The sequence below is a fragment of the Podarcis erhardii genome (assembly GCF_964252035.2).
Source record: "Podarcis erhardii genome assembly, chromosome: 17".
In the NCBI taxonomy this organism is placed as follows: domain Eukaryota; kingdom Metazoa; phylum Chordata; class Lepidosauria; order Squamata; family Lacertidae; genus Podarcis; species Podarcis erhardii.
Window position 1 is genome coordinate 1,619,484 of NC_138515.1, and position 25,334 is coordinate 1,644,817.

A 25,334-nucleotide genomic window follows, 5' to 3' on the forward strand; every position below is an offset into this window, starting at 1 on the left:
GGTACAAAATCCGCCCCCCTCCCGGCAAACAAAACTGAATCTACCACTGGCTCCATCATCTTGGCTGCTAATGCTGCACTTCCTAGCCTTCCAATGGCTTTTTTAAATGGCCTTGCCTGCTTGGTGGAACCCTTCTGACAAGCCTCCACAGCCAGAGAAGACATCCAGGCTGCGCAACTTTGATGGCTTAATCTCAGCAGTTTCAATTTCACTCTGCTCCGTTGCTCCTGAAGATTTCCCTTTGCTTTTACCTGTGTCAAAAACAGAACAAAACTGGGGTGAGAGGGTGTTCAAAATTGGGTCATAGCAAGACAGCTACACAGCTGGCACTCTGATCCCACAGGGTGCAGGACAGGACTTGGACTTTTAAGGCCCCCTTAAGAGCAGTTTCAGAAAGTGATACACTGCAATGCAAGGGAGATTTTCAAGAAGTATAAGAGGCTTTTGAAGGCCAGCTGCTGGCTTTCCATAGGGAGCTAGGACACTGTACCTTCACCTCCCTCCCCACCATGCAAAAAGCAAGGGGGGAGCCTCTCATGGTTTTCCTTTATTTTATTCATGCATGCAAATATACTGAGAGGAGGAATGAAGAGGCAGAGTTTGGGCAGCAGAACAAAAGGGAATGGGCGCCCTACTTTAAGCTACCAGGGGAGGGATGCTATCTTTTAAAAATGACCCCTGCTGCAGTGAATGCTGCAGCGAAGAAAGGTTCAAGCCCACTCTCTGATCTATTAATTTGCTACTTGCAGGAAGCTTTTCATGCAGGGGAGCATCAAAGAGAAGATCCCTCCCTGCATTCTGAAGTGCAACAGCCCATTCTACAACCCAGAAACTCTGCCTCCTCATTCCTCCCCTCATTACATTCGCATGCGTATCCAGCTTCCCTGGATAACTTACACCCATTTGAGCAGCCCATCTAGTTCAGCATCCTCTTCTCAGTGGCCAACCAGATGCCTCTGGGTAGCCCACAATGAAAGCCTCTATTGCCCATTCGCTGGGTGGACTTGGGGCTTTCCCACATGATCAGATATGGGCCCCCAACTACATTTCCCTTTTAGGTATCTGAAGAAGTGTGCATGCACACGAAAGCTCATACCTAGAACTAACTCAGTTGGTCTTTAAGGTGCTACTGGAAGGAATTTTTTTATTCCCTTTTAGGGTGTTATTATCCCTCGGAGACAGTAGTGCTACTTCTTAGACAAGCTGCTGGAATATTTGGCAACTGGTGGGAGGGAGAGTGGGAGCCTACTATGAGTGGCTCCCCCACCCTTCAGAAAACCCCGCTATAGATTAGGCTTTCGTGCAGTTATGCAAAATGAGAGTAAGGAATGGGGTGTCCTGTGTGTTCATTTAACAATACATTAAAAGAACACAGGAAACTGCCTTCAGCCACTGGGACTGGAAATAACTCTCCAGGGTTACTACCACTGGATCTAACCCTGGTGTCTGCAAAACTAGGACTGAAATATATAGCGCTAGTCGTCCCAGATGCTTGAGGACAGAGCAGCTCCCCTCAGCAGTCAAGGGGGGGGGGTGGTTCCATGCCCTGCAAAGCTCTTTGTGCCTCCACATGGATTAGCACAATCATGCAAGCCATCAGTTATGAGAAATGGGTGAAATTCAATGCTAGTCCTACTCCAAGTACACCTAACAAAATTAACAAACATAACTAAGTTAGGTTCATTAATTTAAATGAGTCTACTCAGAGTAGGACTTGGTTGAACTCCACCCAACGTTGTAGTGTCTAATATGAGTTGCTAAAATCATTTTTCTGTCTGCAGAATTACTGGATTAATTCAGAATTTTGATTCTCTCCCCTTACCCCCAGCCTGCCTCCCTGCAGGGCAGCATTTACACAGCCTTCCTTTCTACTTCCAAAGGTCTGAGGGAAGAATTCAGCACTCTTCAGCCTTCCACATGGAACAATCCCCTGCTCTCCTCCCCTGCGTGCTGTTTTTGAGGTTATCCTGACCCCCCATGAGGGGAAGGGGGAAGTCTTTGCACAGCCTGCCACTGGCAGGACTAATTAGTCGAATCCTGCCCTGAGAGTGGGCTGGGCTCAAACACCAGTCTGACGGAGGCAGTTATGTACTGATTAAGCACCCACCTTTCCCTTTCCCTTTCCCTTTCCCTTTCCCTTTATTTCCAGAGCTACGGGCATGATATGGTGGGTCTTCAAAGCTCTTCGTTTTTGCATTATATGCCTAGAAAACAAAAACATAAATAAAAATAAACTTAACACTAAACATTTTGGCCTTCAAGCTAGCCCAGACCAAGCACAAAACTTTTCTGAAAGTTCCTTGGGCTCCCAAGTACATAGCTGGGACACATGGACAGAGTGGAAAATTAGTACTTTAGACCAAAGGCTCCAGCCCACCATAAAACAGCTGCCTCAGGTAGTGGATTCTGGATGCCAGGCAGCAGCCCCGCCTGACCCAAGGGGCGCATCCTACTAAGTGCTTCTCCTGCCCAGGTCCCTCCTTATCATAAATGGGGCTTACACGGGGGAAACGTGCCAGTGAATTGGTCTTCATGTTCATTAGTGCATGTTTGGGGTGGGGATGGATTTTGCATCTCTGACCCCAAAATGCCGTGAGCCACTAAGGGCTTTAGCAGCCTTTGGCTACCAGCTGGCATGTAGAGAATGCATCAATGCCTGCACAAGTCAAACTGTGCCATGGGAAAGGTCACCTCTAGGAAGTAGAAGCGATCAGAGCCACTGGCAGAATAGTCCTGGATGTTTTCTGTCAAATCTTCCCCATACACCACCGTGCAGCGGCCCTGCACATCTTTGAACTCGACGGTGGCCTCTTCATCGCTCCAATATAGTAAATTGATGTCTGCATGGTAGCTGGCTTTCACGGACTTATGAGTGTTCTCTGGCCTGGAAAAACAGCAGCATAGAGAAGTATTTTCTGCTGGGAAGAGAGCAGGCCCAAACAACAAAACATGCAACATGAAATAAATGATGCTTCCTCAGCCATGTCGCTTTCAGAGGTTTTTTCCCCATTTCAGAGGTTTTTGCCCTGGTATTTGAAGGCAGTCTTACCTGCCTTCAGTTCTGCCATCCACATTTTGTCTGGGTGTTGATTTGGTCACTTCACTCCTCTGTCCCAAGTGCATGGAACCCGTGGCACTTCAGATGCTCTTAGGACTACAAACAACTTCCATAATCCTACCTGGCCACTGGCCATGCCGATGGGGCTGAGACTGAAGGGAGTTGGGCATTCCCTGCACTGCTTTTTCTTCCATTATTTGTTGTCCGCCCCATAAAATAAATAGAAACACTGAACACACTGGATATTGGGTTACAAACACTTGTACTATTAAATTCTGTTTGATGACCAAGCTCTCAAATATTGAATTTTGGTGTTTTTCATTTTAATGTACTCAGTAAGGAGCCAAGCTAGAAATGATGGAGCAGCCACATCTGACCAATCATGTCTCTATCTTCTGCATGAATAAAGCAGGATAGGCAGAAGAGTATTTTTCTTGATCAATGGTTTCAAGAAGCTAAACAGGCCCACAAGCCCAGCTCCAATACTAGGAATGAATCAGGCTGAGAGAAAGGTTGTTGCACTTCTAATTGTGCTTTGAAAACATGTTTTTTCTGGAAGGCCTGCAATGACTCATTTTTGCATATGCAGATTTGATCTTAGGCAGTTTTGGATTTTACTGTATTGACTTTATAGTAATATCTGTAAGCGGCCATATGAGATATTTACTTTTGAGAATGGGGTAGCAGACACTCCACCCACATGCTGCTCTTTACATGAACAAAATGTACCTGTTCACATCATAGCCTAGTGTGGGCCTAACCTTTGCCATTTCAGATGTTTCTCAATGTTGGTTCAGCTACTTTATCTTAGAAGGCACTTTAGAACTATGTATTTTACTTGCTACTGCTGTTTTTTAAAAAATAATTTTTATTAAAGATTTTCATGAACTACAAAACGGCTGCACTTAAGAGTTCAAAAATAAAGGTTTTACTTAAATTGGCTAACACTGGTCTCTTCCACCCTTCCACCTTCAGTTCAAACACTTTGCAGAAATACATTTCGGTGTTTTCTTCTCTGGTGTGCCAGCCAGTCATTTTTCTAAGTTGAGGATTTCTCCCTCAGTCCCATGCTGCCCGTGTACATCTTCCTTAGTCACCATTTTGTTACCAGGATGCAGGGACTTCCCACAAGACACCTGCCTCCTGACATCTATCAACACCATCACCATAACCAATCGCCATGGAAAAAAATCCTCAAGCCTTCTTCCAACCATTTGTTCTCTCAAAACTTCCTTTATGAGGTCTGCTCCCTACGTCTCATGTCCAAAGGGGTTAGTGTGTTAGAAGACCTGGGTTCAAATCTTCACTCTACCATGAAGCTCACTGGGTGACCTTGGGTCAGTCACTCACTCTCAACCTCATCTACCTCACAGGGTTTTGTGACGATAAAAGTGGGACGATAACCATGTATGCCACCTTGAGCTCCTTGGAGGAAAGGTGGGCTGTAGAAGGAAGGAAGGAAGGAAGGAAGGAAGGAAGGAAGGAAGGAAGGAAGGACCCCTCTTTATAACTGTAAGCTGCCCTCTGTTTGCTAGTCCTCAATAAAGACTACTCTACACTCCCCTATGTAGGGCACATACATCCTAACCCCACTGACCTGCTATACAGTGGAGGAGGAGGAGGGAGCCTAAGTAGAAGAGACACAAAGTGTGTCCACGTTATTGACGCAAACAGAGGATTCCCCCCCCCCGCCCCCGCTAACAGCAGCTTCAATGAGCAGGAATTTTCATCAAGACCACAATAAGGGGGAAAGAGCTAAGCTGCTCCTCCCTGCCTGCTGCAATCCTCATTCAGCAACTGATCTTAGCATTTTTAAAAATAGCACGTTAAAATACAAAGATGCTTTTGGTTGTGGCCGTTTGGTCCTGAATCCAAACATTGCTCCTTCTCCTGAACAGCAAGTTACCAGGATCATATATCTTTGTTTTGCTTTGCAGGGGGAAAGGTTACCTCATGGGCAATCCTGAATGCAAGGTCTTTGCGCCCAGGAAGACACGAAGTTTCCCATTTAGGGATATGCATACGGAAGATGCCTTCTGTATCCCCAATTCACAAACGAAGTTTATTTTTCCATCTTGCTGGTAAAGCAATCCTGGTTGCTGTTTACCTGTAAAGTTTGTATACACGCAGCTTGATTTCTGCTTCGTTGGGCCTGCCGTTGCTGCGAATATTGCAGTAGATTGCCTTGATTCGGCCGATGCGATATGGCTCAGGTGCATCCTGGTTGCTGCCTTTGATATATTCAGAATACTTGCGGTAATGCTCAGGATGCAGTTCCTCGTCTACTGCCTCCTTTTTCTGCCGCTTGATAGGGCTGGCAAGCCTCAGGCTGGGGAGAGGGGAGAAAATGGGAATAAAATAAAAACCAGGGCAATCAATGAGCGACACAAAGTCAAAGTTTCTGCAAATAGGAGGAGAGTGACTTCAAACTGGTATAAGTGTGGGCAGACAAATGGGCACAAAACTTTGTGGCCTGAACAATAATTATCGTTGATTGGTTTGCAAGGCTGTGCTGAGGACTCTTGACTGATCAATAATATTTAGAAGGCTGCCCTGAAGATCTGCAATGTAATTGCATTTCTTTCTTAATTATTTAACTCTCACAACTCTCGTGTTAACTCGTGTTAACTCTCACAACTCTTGTGTTAACTCTCGTGTATCCCACGAGTTTCCTTCCCTTTTAGTGACCCTTTTCTTCTACCGTTGATGTTTAAATGACATTTTAAGATGTGATATTCTGAAAAATAAACATTTTTAAATGCGTTGGGCTGGTATGAATCAATTTGGATTTTTGATTCCTGCATTATCAACAAAGGAGCCAGCCCTATACTAAGCAATCCCTTCTCTTGCTCCACCCAGAAGCCAGTTCAAAGACCAACCTGAACAGGAAGGCATCTGGAAGGAGGAAGACTCCATCTCCCACCCGATACTGCACTCCATTTTTCACTGCCATGCTGTAGAACATTTTCCCTTCCAACTCCTCCTGGGGCTCAAAGACTTTGGGGATTTCCTTCTGCCTCACCTCGTCCAAACTTGCGCAGCTCATGCAGAACCTGGGAGGAAAGCAGATGGATACTTGGATTAGATTGAGTGGCGTGGGGTAGACACCAACAAACCCTCACCTTCTAGCGCTAGACAACGGAAACAGTTTGGAGCATCCAAACCAATGCCATAAAGTTCTATCGCACCTAAGGCTACACATCCATGCCTTCTACCCCACTTTCAATATTTTCCAGCTACACCTCCCCTGCCAAAGCCTTCTAGTCTGGTGCACTAACTTGTATTTGTTGTCTTCAGGAGGCAGAGTCTTTGGCGGAGTCTCAAACCTGGCATACTCTTGATCATACCACATTTGGTAGAAATATGTTCTGCCATCATCTTCCACCATTTTGATCTCTGTATCAAGCCCTCCCTATGGGAAGAAGATTTTGGAAGTTGAGGGGTGGGGAGGAGAGAGATGAAAGCAAGCAGATTATCTAAGCAGAACAAGAATGGCCACTATGATTTCAGCATGTGCACATGCACCCAAACACACGCAGAAGCCACAAAAGCCCAAGTTCAGTTTGTCTGAGGAATTCCTGGCTGCAGGATGTTCTGAATGGCAACACATGGACCGGATACAAAAAGAAAATGTGCTGCAATAGTTATGGTGGGGGAGAGATGAGAGTCATGCCCAAGGTGTCCCTATGAAGCTGGAAGTAAAAATAAAATAAGAAATGCCACAACAGATGCTGGCAGAAGCGGAAAGAAAAATGTTTGGGGGTGGGACAACCTATGCTTCAAGACCACATTGCAAGGAGACTGCACATAAAGTCACAGCTCCTACTGGAATTATCAGGTGACTTGATCCTTCCAGTGTCTTAGAAAAAGCTGGAGCTTTGCCTGGCCCAGAGCCCTGACATGGGGTCCCCAGGCAGCCCTCCTGCAGCCAGCAGCCTAATCTGACTAGGGTGGGAACCTCTTTACAACCTTACCCTATATATGCCCACTCTACTGCTTTATCTGTAGAACTGGCACTTTTACAAATGCCACAGGATGTTCATTTGGCACTTGCAGGAAACTGATGTTTCCGCAGGGAAGAATCTATGCCCTTGAACTCCTTTGACATTAGGCAGCCACTTGGGCTGCATTCTTTTTGGCACCGGCTAAAGCCTTTTGTGTTTAGTTAGACAAGCCTGTGAAGATATGCAAATGTGACATTTTAGCATGTGGTTTTCTTTTAAAATGCTTATTTTGTACTTGCTGATATTACTTATATATTGTAATTTTCTTTTGGCTAGTTTGTATTTAAGTCTGATTCTTACTGATACAGTGGTACCTCAGGTTAAGTACTTAATTCGTTCCGGAGGTCCATTCTTAACCTGAAACTATTCTTAACCTGAAGACCACTTTAGCTAATGGGGCCTCCTGCTGCTGCCGCGCCGCCGGAACACGATTTCTGTTCTCATCCTGAAGGAAAGTTCTTAACCTGAGGTAATATTTCTGGGTTAGCGGAGTCTGTAACCTGAAGCGTATATAACCTGAAGCGTATGTAACCTTAGGTACATACCACTGTAATTTGAATGTATGTTTTATTTTATATACACTGCTTAGGGACTGTTTTAGAATTAAGAATTATACCAATTCCACTAAATATAATGTGTGTGTGTGTGTGTGTGTGTATACACATACACCCCCCACCCCTTACAGTTACCTAACTTCTTCCTATGTTACTCCTCATGAGCAGGCAAAGGCAGCTCTGGCATGGTGCTGTGACCAACCTAAGTAGCTGCCATGGGCCGCTGCAGTGCTGCCTCCCAAAAGCTGGAGCCAGGCGTAAGATAAGAACAAGACATAGTGGAGAACTGTGAGCATATTAGCCTGGCCCCTCATCTCCAGAAGGAGACAGTGGTGCCACCCTTCCATCTAAGCTGCCAGAGCAGTGGAATTCCTCAACATACCTCCAGGGACCAGTTCTCTGAGGGAGCCTTGTAAAGGACATTGACTTTGCCGTGAATGTAAGTCAGCTGCATGTCTTCGCACTCGTCCACCAAGAAAAGTTCCAGCGGATCAGAGGTTGCTCCCAGAACGGTGTCAGTGCCACGGCAAAACCAGTGGGCATGGAACATCGGCCCAGTGCTGGCGTCTTCCCACATGGCAGTGACTCTGGGAGAAGGAACAAAGATGAGCTTCAAACTGGAAACCAAGGCAAAGACATCACCCCCCCCCTCGGAAAAAGATGTTTTGTCTGAAGCGCTCCCAGAAAAGGTGGCCTAGCTGAGAATGCATCAAAAAACATGTGGGGCAGGCAAGAGGACTTTACCTATACAGTGGTGCCTCGCAAGACGAAAAGAATCCGTTCCGCGAGTCTCTTCGTCTAGCGGTTTTTTCGTCTTGCAAAGCAAGCCCATTAGCGGCTTAGCGGCTTAGCGCTATTAGCAGCTTAGCGGCTTAGCGGATAAGCGGCTTAGAAAAAGGGGTGGGAAAGGGGAAAAAAGTCGGAAAAACTCGCAAGACATTTTCGTCTTGCGAAGCAAGCCCATAGGGAAATTCGTCTTGCGAAGCACCTCCAAAACGGAAAACCCTTTCGTCTAGCGGGTTTTTCGTCTTGCGAGGCATTCATCTTGCGGGGCACCACTGTAGCTCTGTGCAAGTCAAAGGGTTAGAAAGGCTCCAAAGAACATCAGCAATTCTTATGAACTCTGTAAGTAGGCCAGTAGACCCCTTTATACTGAAGACTGGGGGTGGGGGGAGAACTAAGGCTGGGAGAGAGCAGACTGCATAGGGCCACTTGAAAAGTTTACAGCTGAGGCCATCTTTCAACCTAGAGCTTCCTAGTTCACAGCTCAGCCCCCTAACCAGGACATTGCAACAGCTTACAAAAGAAGCCTATACTGAACAGGGGAGACCACCTTCTAGGAAGCAGCAGTGGGCTCAGAATAATTCATACCAGTAAATGCAATCCCCCTTCCACGGCTTCTCTCTTTCTAACATGCTTGGTAATAAAATACATACATATTGTATACACCCTAATAAGCAACTTGCCACTATCCCTAAATACAGTTTCTGGGTAGCCTTTGTCCAAGTTACACGACAGGACGGAAGGTTGAGTCCAAGCCCAGCCCCTACACCACCAACATGACAGCACACCTTGCCAAGTAAAGAGGTTTTGTGGGGTCATCCGGGCTGACAGAGACACAGTCACCAATTTGCAGGGCCTCTGAATCAATGCACACCTTCTGGTAGAAATCCTTTTTGCCGTCAATCTGCAGACAGAAAGAGGGTGGTGTCAATGAGACGGCAAGACGAGAAAAGCACCAGTGCTGGGGTCTTGAAGACTACATAAGCACACTGACACCCACCTTGCTTGCTGTCATCACATCTCAGAGCTCCCTCTGCCTTGGCAGAAGGGATTAGAGCAGTGGTTCCCAATCAGCTAATTACTGAGGACCCCCTATTTTTCAAGCCATGGACCCCCTACTTCTGAATATTTTGATAACTCTATGGAAATTAACTCTGCAAAGCAATTTTTTGAACAAAATGTGGGGTACTCCCTAAAAAGCAAAGGATTTTCAGTATACTAAAACCAGACTAGGGCTGAGCAATATCTGGCTTTCAACATCATGATATATCAGCAGCTAAAGATCATGATATTCTGATATATCAAGATGTCTGAAATTGGAGATGAGGCGTGGGGATCAGATGGGTGAGGGAAGGAGAGGAAGTGGAGTCCCCTCCACCACATGGTTTGAGTGGGAGGGGCTGGGGGTGCTGCTGCTTTCCTGCTGAGAAAAGCTGCTCTGCCTGAGTGCCAGGGGAAGGTAGTGCCACGGTGCCTTGGAGTGAGGGTGACCAGCTGCCCTGTTCTCCGTCAGCACCCTGCAATCAGCTGCCCTGTTCTCCGTCAGCGTGAGGAGAAGGCAGCTCAGATCAGCAGCGTTGTCAGCTGAGATCATTGTGCAATATTGGTGGTGCCTTGAAACTGGCTGCCCTGCTCTCCCTTGTGCAAGGAGCAATATATTACTGTGTATTGCTGGGTCAAAATCATTATCACGGTGTGATTTCAAAACTGCTTTTGGCCCATATATTGAAAAATCGCACAGCGCTAAAACTGAACATAAAATTTGTGATATTGCCATGCAAAAATGACAAAAATTTAGTTGGGGCAGGCAAGGGATGGGGCCACGGACCTGCTGGGTGCATTCCATAGACCCCCAGGGGTCCCTGGACCCCTAATTGGTAACCACTGGATTAGAGGATGTTGCCTGGCCACAACTGCACCAGGAACCAAAGCATCTGGCTGGCAGTGTGTAGAACTGCTGCCTTCTTTAGGTCTCTGCATAGCTTGGATTTAATTTCTTTTCATTTTCTGCTAAGCATGCCTCAAACTCTCATGGTTGCAAAAAAGAAATTGTTTCAGCTTCCTTTAATTAGTTTGTGCTTTAATGTTTTTGGTTTCTGAACTGTCTAGAGAATGATTGTTATGGGTTGGTTGGTTGGTTGGTTGGTTGGTTGGAGACCGTGATGAGATACGTTAGGCATTTTCCAATATTTAAAGGATATCTAAAGCATGTGACATTCATCACATCAAAGATGGAGCAAGCTTGTTTTCTCCTGCTCTGTAAGGTAGGACTTGAACCAATGGCTTCAAATTACAAGAAACTCTGGCTAAATATCAGGAAGGAAGAACTTTCTGACAGTAAGAGCTGTTTGACTGTGGAACGGACTCTCCTTCCTTGGAGGTTTTTAAGCAGAGGTTGACTGGCATCTGCATTGCAGGGGTTGGAGTAGATGATCCAACTCTCTAATTTTATGATTCTATTAAAAAAATGTAGTAAGTATTTTTTAAAAAAAGACAAAAGATGTGTCTAAACCACAAATGATAGGGCACCCAGGAATATCAGGCCCATAATGTGGACACCTACTGACTGGGCATCTAGCAATGCACCACAACATTCTTTTACACCAGGGTTAGCCAATGTGGGGCACAAGGAGAAGGGGACGACAGAGGATGAGATGGCGGGACAGTGTTATAGAAGCGAGCAACATGAATTTGACGAAACTCCGTGAGTGCCTGGCGTGCTCTGGTCCAGGGGGTCACAAAGAGTCTGACACGACTAAATGACTAAACGACAACAGCAGCCAACATGGTACCCTCCAGCTGTTGCAGGTGTCCATCACCCTTTAGCCCCAGCTAGCATGGCTTATTGTCAGGGATAATGGAAGATTTAGTCCTGCAACATCTGGAGTGCAACCTGCTGGGTATCCCCAAATGACACAGTGAAGTGCAATGCACAACAAGAATGCAAAGGTTGAACTCAAGGGATCTCTGCATCCCCGCCCCCCAAACTTGGATGTGAGACACCAAGCTAATCCCTTTTCCAACTGCTTGAACTGCCTTTTCCTGTGCAGGCATTATACCTTGACAGGCTCTCCCACCCAGGAAATTCGGCTCTTGCTTTGCTTCTTCTTCCTTCCTTGCAGCATTTTTTTGGGCGAGGGCACTTCAGGGATGTTATCATCCACTTCCTCATCTTCATCAGCTTCTTTTACGGCCAGATTGGGACATCTAAAACCAATTTTTTAAAAAATACAATGTGCAGCTGAGAAATGGAGGCCTAATTTGGCACAGACATGCACACACTCCCCTCCCCGCAAACCCCTCAATTCGGCAATGTGTTCATTTTGCAAGCAGATTTCTCAATAGCCATGTCAGGATTCAACAGTTCCTCACATATCTTGACCAGAGATGTGCTAAGTTCTGTGGTGGGTGGTTTATTTCAATAAGAGTAGTAACACAATAATGTCCATTATATAAACCTGAGTGCATGTATAAGTTTTCAACTGTTGGGTCGGCAAAAATGGACACAGGTGGATGAATCTCTTGCCCAAGCTTGCAGTCCTTCAAGGCGGAGGTCATAATTACCTTCTCATTATGCAGGCCTGTTTTGACTTCCCAGTGCCACCAAACTTAATCATATCCTGGCAAGCTTTGCATTTGCCACACTCTGGCTGCTGGCAAACCTGGAAAGAGAAAAAAAAGGAAGGAAGGAAGAAGAAGGAGCCGAGACAACATATGCATATGGCCCAACACCTGCCAGGAGACAAGTATCCAAACAAGGGTAGTTCACAAGGAAACTGTGGATGGGTAAGCAGAATGGGCAGGTGTATCCCAAGCCAAGATAGGCTCCACTGTGAAGAAGACTCAGCAAACTCTTAGGAAACAGTAAGATGCTGACCCAGCTTCCATTGGTGGCAGTTCCTAACAGGCCTCTAAACAAAGCAGTCTCTAAAACAAATCACAGCCTTTAAATAACATAAAGGACGGTAGCCCAGGAAAGTGAGGGAACTACCCATGATAAATGTTTTGGACTACAACTCCCATGAGCCCCAGCCAATTCCATGGAAGCTACAGTGCAAAATATCTGGTGTGTGCTAGGTTGGCAAAGGCTACGAGAGAGAGACAGACAGACAGACAGGCAGAGACAAAGAAGCCAGGGTGGCTATCTAAAGAACTTTTAACTGAGTTAAGATTAAAAAAGGATGTGTACAAAAAATGGAAAAGGGGGGAAACCACCAAAGAGGAATTCAAACAAATAGCCAGCACGTGTAGACACAAAGTCAGAAAAGCTAAAGCACAGAATGAACTCAGGCTTGCTAGAGAGGTTAAAAGCAACAAAAAAGGCTTTTATGGGTATGTTCATAGCAAAAGGAAGAACAAAGAAACAGTGGGGTCACTCAGAGGAGAAGATGGTGAAATGCAAACAGGGGACACAGAAAGGGCTGAACTCCTCAATGCCTTCTTTGCCTCAGTCTTCTCCAATAAAGAAAACAATGCCCGACCTGAAGAATTTGGAGCAAATGATTCAGCAGAGGAAGCACAGCCCAGAATAACTAAGGAGATAGTACAAGAATACTTGGCTAGTTTAGATGTATTCAAGTCTCCAGGGCCAGATGAACTGCATCCAAGAGTATTAAAAGAACTGGCAGATGTGATCTCAGAACCACTGGCAGTCATCTTTGAGAATTCCTGGAGAACAGGCGAAGTCCCGGCAGACTGGAGGAGGGCAAATGTTGTCCCTATTTTCAAAAAGGGGAAAAGAGAGGACCCAAATAATTACCGCCCAGTCAGTCTGACATCAATACCAGGGAAGATTCTGGAGCAGATCATTAAGCAAACCGTCTGTGAGCACCTAGAAAGGAATGCTGTGATCACCAATAGTCAGCATGCATTTCTGAAAAATAAGTCATGTCAGACTAACCTGATCTCGTTTTTTGACAGAATTACAAGCCTGGTAGATGAAGGGAACGCAGTGGATGTAGCCTACCTTGATTTCAGCAAGGCATTTGACAAGGTGCCCCATGATATTCTTGTAAAGAAGCTGGTAAAATGCGGTCTTGACTATGCTACCACTCAGTGGATTTGTAACTGGCTGACTGACCGAATCCAAAGGGTGCTCATCAATGGTTCCTCTTCATCCTGGAGAAGAGTGACTAGTGGGGTGCCACAGGGTTCTGTCTTGGGCCCGGTCTTATTCAACATCTTTATCAATGACTTGGATGATGGACTCAAGGGCATCCTGATCAAATTTGCAGATGACACCAAACTGGGAGGGGTGGCTAACACCCCAGAGGACAGGATCACCCTTCAAAACAACCTTGACAGATTAGAGAACTGGGCCAAAACAAACAAGATGAATTTTAACAGGGAGAAATGTAAAGTATTGCACTTGGGCAAAAAAAATGAGAGGCACAAATACATGATGGGCGACACCTGGCTTGAGAGCAGTACATGTGAAAAGGATCTAGGAGTCTTGGTTGACCACAAACTTGACATGAGCCAACAGTGTGACGCGGCAGCTAAAAAAGCCAATGCAATTCTGGGCTGCATCAATAGGAGTATAGCATCTAGATCAAGGGAAGTAATAGTGCCACTGTCTTCTGCTCTGGTCAGACCTCACCTGGAGTCCTGTGTCCAGTTCTGGGCACCACAGTTCAAGAAGGACACTGACAAACTGGAACGTGTCCAGAGGAGGGCAACCAAAATGGTCAAAGGCCTAGAAACGATGCCTTATGAGGAACGGCTAAGGGAGCTGGGCATGTTTAGCCTGGAGAAGAGGAGGTTAAGGGGTGATATGATAGCCATGTTCAAATATATAAAAGGATGTCACATAGAGGAGGGAGAAAGGTTGTTTTCTGCTGCTCCAGAGAAGCGGACACGGAGCAATGGTTCCAAACTACAAGAAAAAAGATTCCACCTAAACATTAGGAAGAACTTCCTGACAGTAAGAGCTGTTCGACAGTGGAATTTGCTGCCAAGGAGTGTGGTGGAGTCTCCTTCTTTGGAGGTCTTTAAGCAGAGGCTTGACAACCGTATGTCAGGAGTGCTCTGATGGTGTTTCCTGCTTGGCAGGGGGTTGGACTCGATGGCCCTTGTGGTCTCTTCCAACTCTATGATTCTATGATTCTATGATTCTATGACAGAGAGACAGAATGAATTTGGGGAAAATGTTAAGAAGTTTCTTCCCTTAAACTTTATATACAGTTTTCCCATGGCAGCCTGCCTTGTAACCCTTGTTACTATCATTTCACACCAGGAGGATAAAAACATTCATGTTTTCTTAAGACTTTTAAGAATTACTGGGTTTTTTTAAATTTGGGCATTTTTTTTACAGTACATTTGAGTGGATTGCTACTGCTTAAGTTCGCTGTGTAAGGATATATACTTTATTTTATTTCTCTCAACCCTCTGCCAATGTAGCTTTTGCTGTTTTTCACTAGTTTGTTAACCATCTCAGGAATGTGTAGGAAATTGTGCAAATGAGTTCTGAAAATACGGGTCATATTAAATAGGGTTGCCACCCATCCCTTAAAAAATGGGATTGTCTTGTTTTGGGGGCACAGAGTCCCCTGTCCCGTCTGGCACCCTATTTGTCCCATTTTTGAAGTCATAAAAACAAAATTGGCATTTGTGAGCTCACCCAAACTTGCTTGTCTCATGCAACCAGATTTGCTAGGTGCTCAGGAAACTGAGCCCTCCCTCCCCTCCAAAACCAGCTAATTGGCGCTCCAGGGTGGCCAACAGTGGAGCAGCAGCCTTTTCAAAGGGGAGAGAAAGAGTGTGGTTGTTGGAGGCAAGGAAGCAGCCTATGGCTGAACCTAAGTGTTTTGTTTAGTTTTGCTTGCAAGATGAAGCACCTGGCCAGGCATTTGGGGAAGGGGGCTTTCTTTGTTTTGATCCACTACCTTTTTAATATAACAATTCTGTCCCAGAAGCAGCAGCTCTGGAGCATCTGCATACGAGTGATCACTGATCAGGTGTCCTCTATTAATCCTGCCAATTAATTATTTTTGAAGGATGCTTCCCGCACCCTTCTCACACATAGAACTAAATGCATATTTTAATGATGGCACATGCCACCTAGAATTATTAGAACTGGTTGCAGGTTTTTTAAAAGCCATTTTTTCAGTACTTCTTAGATCCCTGTATTGCAGACCAACCTTGTTACTCCTGATATTAAAATGCAGGGGGACTGGCAAAATCAGTAGAACTTGTAGTGACTTTCTTCTAGGGCTGGGCAAATACTGAAACTCCAAATGGTGACCTGCTCAGGGGAGCCATTCCTGTCTGTTTAAATAGGCAGGAATGGGTTGGCCCAAGACATTTTGCTACCTGAAAAAGAACAGTGGTCTAGCAATCAATCCTTCTTTCCAGAGGACTCTGGGGATTATATCTCTGGGAGAGCAATAGAGGGTCTCAAAACAAACAAGGATTCTTTGGGGGACGGAAAGAAGAAACAGTTCTGACAAGGGAAGATTGGCAATTAAAATTAATGGAATATGCAGAAATGGTGAAACTCACCAGAAGAATAAAAAATCAAGACAAGAGACTTTTAAAAACAGACTGGGGAAATATTATTGAGTATTTGTAAACAAATTAAAACATTTGCAGGACTGATATAAGCATGTGCAGTAAGAGACAATTAAGGGGGAAATAAGGAAAAAATTGTAAATATATTTGAATCAGATATACAGTAATAAAAAGATATGAAATAAAGAACCACAGAAAGGAGGGGAGGGAAGTCAAGGGAAAGAAAGATTTTGTTTTTCTTGTTTAAATATTTGTGAAAGCTGAAAATGGAAAATAAAATGATTTTTAAACAGGATTCTTTGTGGAACTCCACAACTGTTAGTGGCTTTAAATGATGCTTTAGTTAAGATTCCTGCATTGCAGGGGGTTGGACTAGATGACCCTTGGGATCCCTTCCAACCCTACAATTCTATGTCTCTATGAATTCTTTTCAAAATGCTTCAGGTATGTGACAAGAAACCTCTAGTGGTAGGATGAACTTGTCTGACTAGGATGTGTGTGTGTGTGTGTGTGTGTGTGTGTGTGTGTGAGAGAGAGAGAGAGAGAACTGGCACATGGGACGTTGGAGGCAAAGCTCTGTTAGGAAGAGAAACAAAACTGTTGCTATCTCCAGCTCTTTCTTTCTTTCTTTGGCTGGGTTTCCACATTTACCATTCTTCTGACAGGCAGAAATTCAGTGGTTGGGGAGGATGTGAGTCATTGAAATTAATGTGCATTGCTAACTTAGATCCATAAATTTCATTGGGTCCACTCTATGAGTATGACCAGCACTGGAAACAATCCACTGTAATGGATTGCTTTGAAACAATTTCATTCTGCACCAGGTGAAGTACTTTTTAGCCCACCAACTCCCCTCCCACAACCTGTCCCTTATTTTGCCCAACCAAAGGTGGCAACCCCATATTTAAAGAGCTCCACATTGCCCTGCAGAGAAGGATGACTAACTTCCTGTGTCACGTGACCACAGGTGCTTTGGGGTCTGCTTCAGGTTGCTTCACGCTTCCTCTGGTGGAGCAGAAAGGTAATAGCAGGTAATCAGAGAGCTCTGCTCCCACTCAGTGTTTGAAGCTCCCATTGTTCTAGGCACATTTTGCAACAGGGAATTTCATGAGTGCAAGCAGTTTCTGAGCTCTGGGCGCAGTACTGCACCTAAGATTTCAGATTAAAACTGCAGAGTGGAAGGAAAGGAGGAGCTTTTTCTGCCTCTCCACTTCCTGCTATTCTCTGAAGCCTGGAAACGAGACCCTCTTAAGAATATTAGGGGGGTGGGCAGGGGAAGGACCAGACCATGTGAAAAATGAACATAATACTTTAGCTACAGTTCATATTCTTGTTATAAAAAGTGCGCCTAGACATTCCGCTGTTGGGCCATAACCTCAGTTTAAGGTGCCCTTTAGCTCCAAGCTTTCACATCTGTTTCTAACGCCGCTCTCACCCTCAGCTCTGGAAGGTACAACAGTAGTCTTCTATATGAAAGACCAGATAAAGCTTGAGGAAAATCCAGGAATACATGCTCAGGGACTCTCTTCTTTAGCTACCAAATTAAAGCCAGGGGCCGATGACCAATGCAGGAGCTCATCTCTTTCTGTCTATCTGCCCTGCTTCAAGTAAAAGTGACCCAAGAAGCAGAGGGGGGAGTTGACCTTAATCTGCATGCTGTGTGCTGAACCAGACAGCTCTGTATTTGAAGACTTTGGGAACTGTTTGGCCAGGAGCAGCAGTGTTGGGAAGGGGAGTTCCATAAGGCAGGAAATGAATGTGTCCAGGAGACCAAAAAGAAAAGATGAGGAAGCGCTGCTCCTTCCATGTTGGAACTCCTCATGCCAACCTGATGCCACCCTTTCTCTCTAGGCAAAACAGGGTGTCTGGGTCACCAATGCAGCCTCTCTTTTGTTGTTACCTCACAAACCCCACAGCGCCTGCGCTTCAAGCTGTTCTCTTTGTCTTCCTCCTTTTCGTTTTTCTCTATTTGCTCAGAGAAGAAGGTGTCAAAGATCAAATGGACCAGCTTCGTGGTGGTTGCCTTGGTAGGGCCTTTGTCCTTGTCGATCTTGGTAGGGTGCCGAATGGCTTGCCTTCTTGCTGCTCGTCTAGGAGGAGAAGACAGATGTGAAAAGCTAAGCACCTGCAGGAGACAGGGAAAACACTGGAACAAGATGGAATCCCCCCCTTTCTCCAGCTCTCAAAGCCAATTTGGTGCCCTCCAGAAGCTGTTGGGACTAAGCACCCCTCATCCATGACTGGGCTACCTGGGACTGATGGGAGCTGTAGCACCACCAACATCTGGAAGGTACCACATCATCTATCTCTGAGCTACAGTATTCTATCCTCATATAGGCAAGAGGAAAATTCACCCACGCGCTCCTCCAAATAGCACACAGCTGATCTGCAGAAGGAGTTCTAGCAGAGTGATAGAGGACACGCTTCTCAAGGAAAAGGTCCCAGGCTCAACCCTCATAATCTCCAGGTGGGGCTGGGAAAAACTCCTTCCTGAAATCCTGGGGAGCCGCTGCCAGCTGGCGTAAGTACTGGTTTAGATGGGCTGACTGAGCAGGAGGTGCATCTGTGCTGTGCTATGCCAAACATCAGGTCCCATGATTGAATCCTTCTCCCTAAAAAAACATTCCCTGCACACAGAAAGAGGCAGGACCAAAGAGAAAGTCTAGAGCCCACCTCCCAAACATTGAGTGTGGCGAACACCGAGCACCAAAGAAGGTTCTCTGACGCAAGCCTTCTCCTTTGGCGTTAAGTTGCACAGCCCGAAGGAGGAGATGAAGCACCTCCGAAGGGCCACTCCCAGGGTGCAGCTGCTGGCATACCTTTTGCCTAGCGTGACTCCTGCCAGTTTTATCAGGTCTCTCATGCAGGGGGTGATGAGAACAGGAGGCTCGTCACTGTCTCCTGCCTCATCATAGCTTTCCACTTGCTCTACCACAAACTGGGCATGCCGGAGGAGGGAATCTTCTGTGAAACGGTTGAAGTTTAATCCAGCAGGAGGGACAGTGGTCTGGAGACAGAATTAGAAGGAATTTAACAATTCTACTGGTTTTAAACTGGCAAGTCAGGAGAAGAATGTTAAGCAAGAGCAAAAAAACATTGCAATAGCAGGTTCATCTGCTCTCTCAACTGCCTGGTGTTCAAAAATGGCTGCTCAGCCATCTCAAGATGGTGACACACAATGGCAGTCTAACCTACTTCATAGGGTTGTTTTGAGGACAAAAAGAATTGAGATGGATAGACAATGTATGCTGATCTGAGTTCCTTGACGTCGGTCTTCTTACAGACACAAGACACAGCTGCCCTGGTCTGCTGGACTAACCTCTATCTTGTTCAGCAGGTCCTCATAGCTGACATCAGGGTTATTTTGCAAGAATTCAACAACAATTTTGCTCATGTAGATCTTCTCCTGCATCAGTGCAAAGATGGGGGCATATTCCTCACTTGGTTCCATCAAGATATAATCTGCAAAGGCTAGAATGCAATGCAAATGTGTTTCCCAATGAACAAGACTTGGGTACAAATACATACTTAGCCATGAACTGAGTGGATGATTAAGCAACATGTGTGAGCACCTAAGAATGACTAAAACTGCATTAGTGAGCAAGACCAGAGGTCTAACCCTGCTCCCTGTTCCCAACAGCAGCCAGCCAGAAGGCACAAAGATTGCTTGTCTATCAAAGGGCTATCAAAGATAGCCTGCTTGGCAGGGGGTTGGACTCGATGGCCCTTGTGGTCTCTTCCAACTCTATGATTCTATGAAAGATACACTGCCAATGAACATGGAGGCTTCATTCAGTTGTCATGGCCAACAGAGAGATATTTACAGGAGGGTAAACCCTGGCAGTTGCCCAAGACAGAAAATTTGAGAAGGCATTTGTAAGGTTGGTATGAATCTCATGTAATATAATTTGAATGCAAGTGTTGTTTGTATAAAAGAGAACAGAATGAGGTTTGTAACAACTTTAATACATGTATATTTAATGTACCTCACTGGGTCAGCAACAAGGCTAGGGCCTTTTGAGTTTATGAACAAAGAAAACTGTAACTGATGGGAGCTATTACGTATATTTTTTGCAGGTGCATAACTGAAGAAGCAAATTATGTGAAACGGATACCAAAAATCTGTATTATTGGAGAAGCGAATTTTGTATAACAGTAATCTCCTGTGAAACTGACAAGAAAAAGTTTTAATAATGGAGAAGAAGCAAGTTTTGAAATATGAAAAGCTCTTTTAAAAAAAACACCTTCCTTTTTTTGCAGTCACAAAATGGTGGCAGATGGAGGCAGCATTTAGCACAACCAGCTGGCAATTCCTGACACCCCTTTCTGCTGCTATCGGGTTCATATTTGGAAATGATTAAATTATTTGCAACAATGGTTTCCTTGTGGCAAGGAGTTCCATAGTTCAGCTTTCCTCACCCTAAGAACAGGCATTTGTTCCGGAGGTATTGTGACTCATTTAAGACAGAATTTGTTGAACCAGAGGCTCTAAATGGAGGTTTTATCTTTTGTATCAGGCATAGGCAACCTTTGACCCTCCAGATTTTTGGGACTACAATTCCTATCATCCTTGACCACTGGTCCTGTTAGCTAGGGATCATGGGAATTGTAGGCCAAGACATCTGGAGGGCCCGGTTGCCTATGCCTGTTTTTTTTTTTTTTTTTTTTAATAATTTTTATTAATTTTACAACATAAACAAAAAACAAACAAACATAACACGACTTCCCCAAACCTCCCCTTCACTGCATCCTTATTTTAAAATTTTTTTAGCAATCCTTCATCCCTTTTTATATTTAATTCTCTTTAAAGCTTTTTTTTTATAAATTTCAATTTTTACAGCTGTAATTCTTTATATCCAATCCCTTGACATCTTAACATTCCGAAATTTTGCAACAATTTTTAAGATAGATTTTGAATTTTTTCCAGTCTTCTTCCACTGTCTCTCTCTTCTGGTCACGGATTCTGCCGGTCATCTCTGCCAGTCCCATGAATTCAGTCACCTTGGTCTGCCATTCTTCCAGAGTAGGTACTTCTTTAGTCTTCCAATACTTCGCCAAAAGAATTCTTGCTGCTGTTGTTGCGTACATAAAGAATGTTCTATCTTTCTTTGGAACCATTTGGCCTACCATGCCCAAGAGAAAAGCCTCTGGTTTCTTTATAAATGTCCACTTAAGGATTTTCTTAATTTCATTATAGATCATTTCCCAGTAGGCCTTAATCTTCGGGCAGGTCCACCAAAGATGATAAAAAGTTCCTTCGCATTCATTACACTTCCAGCAATTGTTATTGGGCAAATGATATATCTTTGCAAGCTTGACTGGGGTCATGTACCACCTATAGATCATTTTCATTATATTCTCTTTCAAGGCACTACATGCCGTAAATTTAATACCTGTGGTCCATAACTGCTCCCAGTCAGCAAACATAATATCATGACCAACATCTTGTGCCCACTTAATCATAGCTGATTTAACCGTTTCATCCTGTGTGTTCCATTTTAGCAGCAAATTATACATTCTAGACAAATTCTTAGTATTGGGTTCTAGCAATTCTGTTTCTAACTTTGACCTCTCCTTCTGAAATCCTAGTTTCCTGTCCTGCTTAAATGTTTCATTAATCTGGTAATAATGTAACCAGTCTCAGACTTTAGGTTTCAATTTCTCAAAACTCTGTAGTTTCAGGTTTTCACCATCATATTCTATAATTTCACAATATTTTGGCCAATCTGAGTCCATGTTCAGTCTTTTTACCGCCTTGGCTTCCATTGGTGACAACCACCTGGGGGTTTTACTCTCTAACAAATCTTTATATCTATTCCATACATTATACTGCCTATGCCTGTTTTATCTATTTCTCTTACCACATGTCTCTCAAAGTATTTCTACCCATCTCCTGCCGAGACACTGAAGTCCACCTGAATGTGGCCCAAGGACCACTGAGGGGTCTCAGTCAACTGCTTGAGAAACACTGCTCTGAAAGAATGCTTTTCTCTTTTTAAGTTGAGCACAACTTGGTTCTTAAATAATGCTTCTACGTGATGGCACTGGGCTGTGGAACTCCCTCCTCCTAGATACGTAGGCAACCAAGGGATGAAGGCAACCAAGCATTCTCAAAGCTCTAAAGCAGGGATGGGGAGCCTGTGGCCCTCCAGGTGTTGCTGAACTACAGCCCCCATTGTCCCTAATCATTGAGCATGCTGGCTGGGGCTGATGGGAGTTGTAGCCCAGCAACACTGCTCCACACAGTTCGCCATTCCCTGAGGTCAATTCCATGGTAGCTCTCTGACAGAACATGTATGTAAAGATGTGCGGAAGCATGTCCTGCCTTGGCTGCTAAAGCACATGCGCAGCTTTGCAAATAGGTCGTGCTGTGGATTTGTGAGGATTGCTTGCTCTGCACAGTCACATATGCAGCGCCCATAGTGGTGGAGGTGATCAGGGATGAAGGGGGACAATTAGGCCACTCAATTAAGCCCACCTGGAAAGGGAAGGGGATTGGCATCCCCATTTTGAGCACAGCATGCAAGAGAACTGGGGTTGGCAGAAGAAGATGCTTTTCATCGCTGCCAGTAGTTTCTTCAACAAATCCCAGAGACTGAGCTGTGAGCTCTGCAAGGCCTGGGTCCCCCTTGTCTATCTGGCTCACTTAGAAGAGTCAGTGACTTAGAAGTGGTTGTTCTTGTTGGGGAAAACTTTAATTTCAAAAAATATGTAATGTTTTTCTGCTGTTTATATATTTTTGTATTTGTTCATATTTATTAATACATTTTGGGAGGCCTATTAATATTTGTATGGTTGTTTCTTTAAAAATTGTTATATTTTTGTAATTGTTGGTGATGTGCTGAGCATGAAAAAGCAGGACACAGACAAAACTGAAAGGGATGGTGATTTCCTTAAAAGCTTACCTGTGGTGAATCCAATCAAAGCCTTCTCACCTCCATCAAAACCAGTGATCCACCATGCATTGATGGGGCCCATCTTTCTGGCTCGCACACCACCTAAAATCAGTGATGAAAATGGAGAGGCATCATATTTTAAAATCACTTAGTTGCTAGGCCATGGTGGATGCATGTGCTTTAATAAGCCCATACTGAGGAACAGGAGCTGGGCAACCACCTCTGGCTGGTTTCTTAGGGTTCTTTGCTTCCCCTGGAAGCTTGCAGATACAAGTGGGCTGGCCTGAGAAGCTCACTTCCTTTTCCACCAGGTCACTAGATCCACACCTGCACCAAAACCAAGGCACTTAATTGGTCCGTCTTGCCCTTGGGAAGCTGCAAATATCTTGTTACTTGATTTACAATGGCTAATTAAAGACAAAACTTTTGACCTTCCTGTCATGAATGAACGATGCTTAGCTAATTTAGCAGCATCCAGTGGCTCGTCTAAAAATGCAACAAGCAAACACGGGGTTAAGTGTCTCTTTTGTGGGCAAAGTGTACTTGCAGCCTCTGAAATGCTGTCTCACCACCTGTACCCTGGACTGCAGCCCATTGTGACTTGACAGGATGGGTCCAAGGAGTGGCAAATGCCTCCTTGCCATAGGGGGTGGTACCAAAGGCTTTGGGGAAATGTGTTAATGTCTCTCCCTCTTCTCAGGTCATCTGGGATAATGGTCTGGATGGGGCCCAATAAGCTGGAGCTGAATTCCAACAAGCTGTTGGCTCTGCTGGTCGTTGGTTCCCGATTCCAGAAGATGGGTAAACGGTGTGTCCTGAAGGGCACTGCACTCCCCTTGAAGGATCCAGGTTTGTGGCCTGGGGGCACTCTTGGATCCATCTTTGCCACGGGAGGCTCAGATAGCTTAATGAAAGCCTATTTATAGCTCTGGCTGGTTTACCAGCTATGGCTGTCCCTGAATTGGAATAGACTTGTCACAGCAATCCATGCCCTGGTTACCTCAAGTCTGGACTACTGTAATGTGTCTGCATGGGGCTGCCCTTGAAAACTGTTCAGAAGCTGGTATAGCTTTCAGCCACTAGGTTATTGAGCAGCAAGCCACTTTGAAGTCATATCACATTTATTTTCCATGATCTGTGCTACTTACCTATTCATTTACATATCTAATTTAAGATTTACCATTAACCTTTAAACCCTGAAGAGTTCAGGGTCTATGTAACTTGGAAGAGCACCTCTCTTGGTATGTGCCAGTCTGGTCACTAAGATTAAAGGGGTCTTCTTTGGGTGCTGCCTCTGGGTGAGGCCCTGAGGCAGTTCCATGGCTGATGGTCTTCTCTGTTGCTACACCCTCCCTGTGAAACTCCCTTCCTTTGGAAGTCCATCAGACATAATTTGCACTCCAGTTTTATGACAGGTTAATATGATGTGTCAGTTATGTATGTGGCAGAGTGAATGTGAACACCCCGCCCTGGAGTTTTAAATTAAGAGCATCATATAAATTAAATGGGGGGGGGTAGGGAAAACCTGCCTGCAGGGCCACACTTACCATCCAGACAAGGGTTATCATCATATATTGGCTTTACTGCACCACTGAAGTAGAGTTCGATATTCCTTTCTATGAGACCAGTATCAAATGGGCACAGATGGCCTTTTCGATCATAAACACTGCACAGAAAAGGAAAAGGTTGCATAGTCTTTGGTTGTCTATACACCTGTCATTCACAACAGCCAACTAAAAAAACCTCCAGTTTCTCATTAATGTAGCTGTAAAGTGTGTACAAAGTGCTTTTACAGCTCTTGGGGCAAAGGGTGGCAAACCAAGTGGTGATAGCAAAATAGAAGAGTCAGGGCTCCAGTGAGAGTAGTGGCGAGGCTTGAAAACGTAAGTGGAGGCCATGAGATGCAGAACACAGGAAGACTGATTCACCTCTTTCTTTTGTAAAGTAAAAGGAAGCCACACTGATTATAGAATTGCCAAAGGCCAAGAACCATAACCATATATAACCGATATGTACTGTACTAATATTACCCATCACTGCGGACAACTTTCCTGGCCAACCCTATCCTATTTCATAGCTGTACACAGGGAACTGTCCCACCAGACTGGGAAAATCAAAAGCAACACAAAAGCTGGGGTGACTTAAACCAGGGATAGGCAGCCTTGAAACTTGTGTGTTCTGCTTTATTTACTTACAAACTGAGGACCACCAACTGGAGCAAAGTCCAAAATAGTGGTTCAGGAACATAAGCTGAGAATAAAAGACAGTGTCTCTTTAACCCTGATCAGCCCAGGGTTAAAAACTTAGCCTGTCTTTTCCTCCAAAGCTTTCTCTATGTCAGAAGTCTAATTTAGGGAGTGCAGGAAGCCTTTAAATTGCTCCCATTGTTAAAGACAGTTGGGATTCAGAAAGTCATCGCTTCTGAAAATCACCCGAGATCCCAAACCCCTTCCTGCGGCTTAAACCACACCATCCTGTTAAGGGCTAGGTGCTCCAGAGGGCTGCAGGTGCAGTTGACTGTGCTGCTGGG

The 25,334-nt window shown here is 44.8% G+C and overlaps 1 protein-coding gene across 1 annotated transcript in view; it reads right to left on the reverse strand.

Annotated features, from left to right (window-relative positions):
• The window catches only part of DNMT1 (DNA methyltransferase 1), a gene marked incomplete at its 5' end in the record, with an annotated part of 62,907 nt that overhangs the window by 18,316 nt on the left and 19,257 nt on the right, over positions 1-25,334 (reverse strand). The window contains 15 exons of the mRNA XM_081845939.1: positions 117-251; positions 2,108-2,204; positions 2,692-2,884; positions 5,166-5,387; positions 5,938-6,111; positions 6,337-6,470; positions 7,999-8,203; positions 9,188-9,303; positions 11,459-11,606; positions 11,964-12,061; positions 17,809-17,998; positions 18,728-18,915; positions 19,228-19,379; positions 22,814-22,906; positions 24,352-24,470. Coding sequence (XP_081702065.1) covers positions 117-251; positions 2,108-2,204; positions 2,692-2,884; positions 5,166-5,387; positions 5,938-6,111; positions 6,337-6,470; positions 7,999-8,203; positions 9,188-9,303; positions 11,459-11,606; positions 11,964-12,061; positions 17,809-17,998; positions 18,728-18,915; positions 19,228-19,379; positions 22,814-22,906; positions 24,352-24,470 — 2,264 coding nt within the window. The remainder of the gene's footprint in view (positions 1-116; positions 252-2,107; positions 2,205-2,691; positions 2,885-5,165; positions 5,388-5,937; positions 6,112-6,336; positions 6,471-7,998; positions 8,204-9,187; positions 9,304-11,458; positions 11,607-11,963; positions 12,062-17,808; positions 17,999-18,727; positions 18,916-19,227; positions 19,380-22,813; positions 22,907-24,351; positions 24,471-25,334) is intronic.